We start from the raw sequence: 6,169 nt of genomic DNA, 5'->3' as shown, positions 1-6,169 counted from the left end.
ATTCTAAGTTCAATCCTATCAGCGACGACTTTGTAGTGTAATAAGTTCTATGTGATTTACCGGGAAAGAAAAAAAAAAGTTCTACGTAATATTAACAATTATAATATTAAGTGCTCGCAGCATGATAAAATAATAATAATAATAATAATAATAATAATAATAATAATAATAATAACGGTAATAGGCGATGACTATAGTTGGATAGTGGAAAACGACCATATTAATAGAAAGCAAATAATTGTGGTAAAGTATACATAACTATTCGCAAATAAATATTTGGAAACAGGCGGGACAAAATCGGGTGTCAACACTCACTGCAACATTTGGAACTGATGGAGAACAATCTCTTTGGACCCTTGCTAGGGGAGGTTGGCAACTTGACCAAATTGCAGACTCTATTTCTTACAGACAATATGCTAACAGGTACGTCCATAGTGACCAGGGGTGGGGAAATTTAAGTTATTGCAGCTAGCTTGCTATGAGTGAACTAACAAAGTAAAATAATTACTAGCCGTTTCTTAGTTATCCCTATATACATACTTTTGCAGGTGAAATACCGAAAGGCGTGAGCAATCTCATTGAGTTGGTTGAAATTAATTTGGGTTTGAACAAATTTGTTGGTTCACTTCCCATGGAGATCTTCAACATATCAGGGATGAGAGTGATTGAACTTTTAGGGAATAATCTGACAGGAACCCTCCCATTAAACATAGGTTCTATGTTACCCAACATTGAAGGTCTTTTTCTAATAAGTAGCATGCATCTTTTTGGGACTATACCTCATTCTTTGTCCAATTGTTCCAAACTCATTTATCTAGACCTTGGTAATAATAGACTCACCGGTTTGATTTCCAACTCTCTTGGATATTTGACTCATCTAAAGTACCTATTCTTGGAGGGAAACTATTTAATAAGCGACACTACGTTAAGCTTCTTGACTTCCTTGTCAAATTGTAGACATTTAAAATTACTTGAAATATCTGGGAATCCTCTAAATGGTGTGCTTCCAATCTCCTTAGGGAACCTTTCTGGTACTTCTCTTCTACACTTCAAAGCTTCTAATTGCATAATTAAAGGGGAAATTCCAAGAGAAATTGGGAACTTAAGCAGCTTAATAGACCTCGATCTTTCTGGAAATGGTTTAATTGGATCAATTCCCACAACAATTAGCAACTTGAGATTCCTTCAGCTCTTTAACTTGAGTCACAACAAGCTCTCTGGATTTATTGGAGACGATCTATGTAAATTGCAGAACTTGGGCTATTTACACTTGACTCAAAATCAACTTTCAGGATCTATTCCTAATTGTTTGGGGAACTTAACTTCCCTTTAGGAAATATTTCTAGGTTCCAACAAATTGCATTCAAACATACCAGCAAGCTTAGGGAACCTCAAAAATCTCTTGAAGCTAGATGTGGCATGTGCGTTGGAATATCTCCACCATGGTTGTCCATTGCCTGTGATTCATTGTGATTTGAAGCCTAGTAACGACTTGTTGGATGAGGACATGGTTGCCCACCTAAGTGACTTTGGCATTTCAAAACTGCTTTCTGAAGATGAGAGTGCTTCGTACACTAAAACTTTAGCAACATTGGGTTATATTGCACCAGGTAAGTAATTTCGTAATTGCTTTTGAATATATCTCTTAACTATTGTCAACCAGTAAATACTGAATTTAAGAATTGACTAGTCGTAGAATATGGACTGGAGGGATTGGTGTCAAAAAAATGCGATGTTTATAGTTATGGGATTATGTTGATGGAAACATTTACAAGGACAAAGTCTAGTGATGAAATGTTTGATGGAGCTCTTAGCTTGAAGCAATGGGTGAGCAATTCACTCCCACCTTCAGTAACGGAAGTTGTCGACGCCAACTTAATAACGCCACGGGATAATCACTTAGAGAGAAAGTTAGATTGTGTGGTATCCACCATGAATGTGGCAATGGATTGTTGTGTTGAATCTCCTAGAGGAAGGATCGACATGAAAGATGTTGTAGCGAGGTTAAAGACGATCCAGATTCAACTTCTTGCATGTTGAGCAAGTTCCTATTAGAAACTTTGCTTCCAAATCATCTCATGTGTAACAAATGTTTGCAATAATATTTAGCTTCAAATAGGCTATAGTTTTTTGTATTTCGTAACATAGAGAATTAATGGCATGTACAGTCAAACCTCTCTATAACAGCATTATTGGGTCCGAAATTTTTTTACTGCTATAATGAACGGCTGTTATACACCTACAACAGCATTGACATTTAAATAATATTTCGTTGTTATAGGCAAGAAAGATCAATAAAATCTAACTTTTCAGTTTTAATTGCCAAATCTTAAGCTTAATCACACTTTGTATAATGAAGGAAAATCTTTTAATGATGAAAATATATATTCATATAATATTCTTCATCATATATAGTATACTAAAGTATCAAAATATTTGTTCAAAATCTCTACAGGTTTTTTGTGGCGACTATTCACATTTTATTACCAAAAGTGTCAATGTACAGCACAAGAGAAAAGAGAAAAAACAGAATCAAAACACAAAACTGTCTTACACCATTAGGACAAGCCTTAACTGGTGACTGTCTACTCTACCACTATTCTTCCTGTTCATACTCAGCTAGACAGGATAAATATTGCAGCTGACCACACACTGCTTCAGTCCAGCATGCAAATTACCTCTCACAAGCACTTCTTGTATTATTTTCTTGACAATAATATCTCCAGTTCTCCTTTGGCTTTGGAATGCTCTATGATTCCTTTCTATCCATAGTTCATATATAGCAGCTGCAAGAGTCATTCTATATATTGTAGCAATGCATCACTTCCCATTAAAACTAGATTCACAGTATAGTAGTTCATCCTTCCAAGGCAATGCACTCCTATTAATACCTAACCAGACCAACAGTTTCTCCCATACATAAGCTGATATGGAGCACTTGAAGAACATATGGTCTATATTTTCAATTTCCATACCACACAGTGCACATAATGGGCTAAGTGGCATTCCCCAACTAATCAGTCTATCTTGCCAGTGGAGGTTGGCAACTTGACCAAATTGCAGTTTCTACTACTTGATGAAAATATGCTTACAGGTAAGCAGTCAAAAGGGAAGGGAAAATTAAGATATTGCACTAGCTTATGTGTTATTCCTTAATCATTTCTACATACATATATTGACAGGTGAAATACCGAAAGAAGTGAGCAATCTCATTGAGTTGTTACTGTTTTGTGGATTGTGCAGAAGTTAAAATAAAGTTACCCAATTCAGAGTTTAGTACGTAGTAAGTGTCACAATTTCTGTTTCTGTGCAGTGGAATACACCACCTTTGGGGTATTATAAATTGGATACAGATGATGCGTTAACAATGGACAACCAGGTTAGAGTTGATCCACTACACCAAAAGAGACTTTTAGTGGCAATTAATTTCCCTTTTAGCAGTAATATTTAGTGCAGCTAAAACATTTACCGGCAATTGATTAATTGTCATGCAATCTAGTGTCGCTAAAGCCTCTAGTGGCTTTTATTCTGAATGCTGGTAAAGACCCATATTATTGCCGCTAAAAACAATTGGTTTAGTGGCATTTATTAGCGGCAATTACTATAGCCACTAAAAGCAACCTTAGAAATGTTTTATCCAACATATTTTGCAGCTTTTGTTATTGCCGGTAACAATTCAATAATTGCTACTAAAGAAGACTTGTTTCTCGGCCATAAATTCACCTTAATCGACGTATATAACCAAACATTATTTTATAACATAAAAAAACAAAATCACAAGAACTATCAAACTTGAACCTCTGCATGTTTTATTGAACGTTTACAGCTTTACAAGATTTTACTGTACTATATTAAAGAAATTGTTACTCCGATACTTCACATTTGTGTCGCACAGAACTTGTGCCTTTCATGAATCCAAAAATCAGCAATTTGAAATATGAAAAGCAGAATAAACAACTTTGTCTGCATAAGAACTCCAACTAAATCTAACTGTCTGGATTTTAGTTTTTGAGCTTCTCGGCTTCAAAATTTCTCAAAGCAGAAGAACTCAGTTTGTCCCCACTAGATTCTTCTGATAGTGGATCCACAACTTCTATTTGCAGAGTACTATTCTAGAAATACATTCTGACAACCTGCACCCATGAACAGACTGATTTAAGGCACAAAGAAACGAAGCAGATTTAAGCCATGACGATAGTGTGAGAAACGAAAAAGCAACACTTTTTAAGCTTATGAATCTCCAACCCATCCCTCAGTTAAAGTTCTTTGTCAAAATCTTAGTACTATCTACATTGCTTGTGGAAACAACCCGCAAGTTCTGTAAAGAATTAACAGGAACCAGTTTCATATCCACATATTATATAGTGCATTTCTGATATCGAAAGACAAAGAACGTCAACAAAAGAAGGGAAAACACAAGAGGGAATACCCTTCCATAGGAAAACTTCCAAAGGGCCCATCAACATGGATTGTTCCCCAAAGATCATTGTTAGAAACATCACTGCAGTAATACTGAAAAAGAATCACTCAAGCAGAAACCGACACCATATTCTTTGATTGTTTTTTCTGTTTCTTGGTAAATATGAAGACAGCAAGCATGAACTCGAAACAGAACTTACAATACTTTAATGTTGGGAGGGTCGTGAGTTCCATTGGAATCGAATCAGTTAGTTTCTTATCGTTTAACCGCCAATAGTCATAACTCGAAAAAAAAAAAAAAAAAGTTCAGTCTTATAGCATCAAATGTCTGTTCAAAATTCCAAACCTGCGATTTGAAGGTACTCGTTGAACCACCTTTTTGGATCCCTTTGAAGCTCTTTGGTACTGTACAGGATCAGAGAGGAACCAAGAGCATCAAACGGTCACTGGCTTAGTCTTCTTCTCCGAAGCAACGCCATTCTCGACAGCACCACCAGCGGTGCCTTCTGCATCACTATCATACTTGCCGTATAGCCTTTGGGACTCAACTATAAGCTAGTGTCCCTCCTCCGCATTGCTTGATCGATCGGAAAACATCACCGGAACTTAGTGGCTGGTTTAGTTCTGATCTTCTGCTCCCCTCAATGTGCTGTTCTTGGCGAGAAGCCTGCAGTTCTTTCATTTCCCCTCTAACTTGCTGCAGCATTTCCTGCATTTGTGAACATTGCACAGTTTCAGCTCTCACTTGTTGCAACGCCCTGAGCATTTATTTTCCTCGAGTGACATATGTCCTGTTTTTATGAAAGAACGGCGCAAAAACTGTCTCTTCGGTGCAAAAACTGTCTCTTCAATCCAAAACTCTATAGTATGACGAAGATAAGTGCCATTAGTAAAGTATGCCCCCCTTCTGTTACTGTGGTCTTCTTTTATTGAATTTTCTATCAGTCATTTCATCAAACACCTTGCACTCAAATGGAAGTTGCTCACTTTATTAGTATTAATAGTGCTTTAGTTTCAGCCAAAGGTGAATTTTTTTATTGTTTTTTTCACAATCCATTATCAAAGCAAACACATAAAATCCAGATCAGAATGGCTAATTTAGTTATCTACATTCATATGGAAAACATCTACAATTTCTATATTTATTTGAGATCTCAATGAAAATCCGACATGTCATTTGCCCTAATTTGAAGAACAGTAAGAAGCACCAACAAAAATCAAACACAAAACCTAAAAAATACTGCAAATATAAATTAAAGTCAACTCAAACAGTACCTGAGATTTTCTGTGAGTGGAGCCGCCATTGATGTAGCAGAGAGAAACTTAGAGAGCAGTGAAGAATTTGGGTGAGGACACGACGAAAGGAGAGTTGTGTTATCTAATTTTATCTCTATTTGGTTTGTTTTGCTTTTGTTCAAACTAAATGGGTAGTTGAGGTTAGGGGTGGGTTCGGTTCTTCGTTCGATATTATCAAATTTCGATTTGGCTATTTCGGTTTCAAATTTTTGAAGGTGGACACCGAACACCAAACTCAACTAGTTTAGTTCGGTTCTTTCGGTTTCGGCTTTTTGAAGCTTGGTTCGGTTCGGTTCAGTTTCGGTTTTTTTTTTATATGATATTAGAAGCGATTCCATTTACACTAATTTTACACTAATTCATATTCTCAAAAGCAACAAAATGTAAAACTAACAAATTAAAATTAAAATCAAACAAACAGAATACATAAGAACAGAAAATTATAATCATAATA

At 36.0% G+C, this 6,169-nt stretch overlaps 2 protein-coding genes and 1 long non-coding RNA gene across 5 annotated transcripts in view; 2 read left to right on the top strand and 1 right to left on the bottom strand.

Annotated features, from left to right (window-relative positions):
* Positions 1 to 1,408, top strand: part of LOC132031248 (probable leucine-rich repeat receptor-like protein kinase At1g35710) — a 32,377-nt gene extending 30,969 nt beyond the window's left edge. Inside the window, exons 1-2 of one of the 2 annotated variants that reach the window (XM_059421137.1) lie at positions 317 to 423; positions 549 to 1,408. In XM_059421137.1, the coding sequence (XP_059277120.1) occupies positions 333 to 423; positions 549 to 1,333 (876 nt within the window). In that variant the 5' untranslated portion in view covers positions 317 to 332 and the 3' untranslated portion in view covers positions 1,334 to 1,408. The other variant, XM_059421145.1, reaches the window with a different exon arrangement.
* Positions 1,409 to 1,415: 7 nt separating this feature from the next.
* Positions 1,416 to 6,169, top strand: part of LOC132031262 (probable LRR receptor-like serine/threonine-protein kinase At3g47570) — a 5,321-nt gene continuing 567 nt past the window's right edge. Inside the window, exon 1 of the mRNA XM_059421156.1 lies at positions 1,416 to 1,610. Within this exon, the coding sequence (XP_059277139.1) occupies positions 1,508 to 1,610 (103 nt within the window). The 5' untranslated portion in view covers positions 1,416 to 1,507. The remainder of the gene's footprint in view (positions 1,611 to 6,169) is intronic.
* LOC132031233 (uncharacterized) lies at positions 3,781 to 4,764 on the bottom strand. Of its 2 annotated transcripts, none has more exons than XR_009408199.1 (3): positions 4,620 to 4,764; positions 4,430 to 4,512; positions 3,781 to 4,133 (listed from the first exon to the last, which is right to left on the bottom strand). It is a non-coding gene; the product is annotated as an uncharacterized LOC132031233 (long non-coding RNA). The 2 variants fall into 2 exon arrangements; XR_009408201.1 differs by having other exon boundaries at positions 4,430 to 4,501; positions 4,620 to 4,713.

This window comes from Lycium ferocissimum, chromosome 1 (genome assembly GCF_029784015.1).
Source record: "Lycium ferocissimum isolate CSIRO_LF1 chromosome 1, AGI_CSIRO_Lferr_CH_V1, whole genome shotgun sequence".
NCBI classification, from domain to species: Eukaryota; Viridiplantae; Streptophyta; class Magnoliopsida; order Solanales; family Solanaceae; genus Lycium; species Lycium ferocissimum.
The sequence above is the reverse complement of the archived record's forward strand: the minus strand, read 5'-3'. Positions and strand labels throughout refer to the sequence as shown.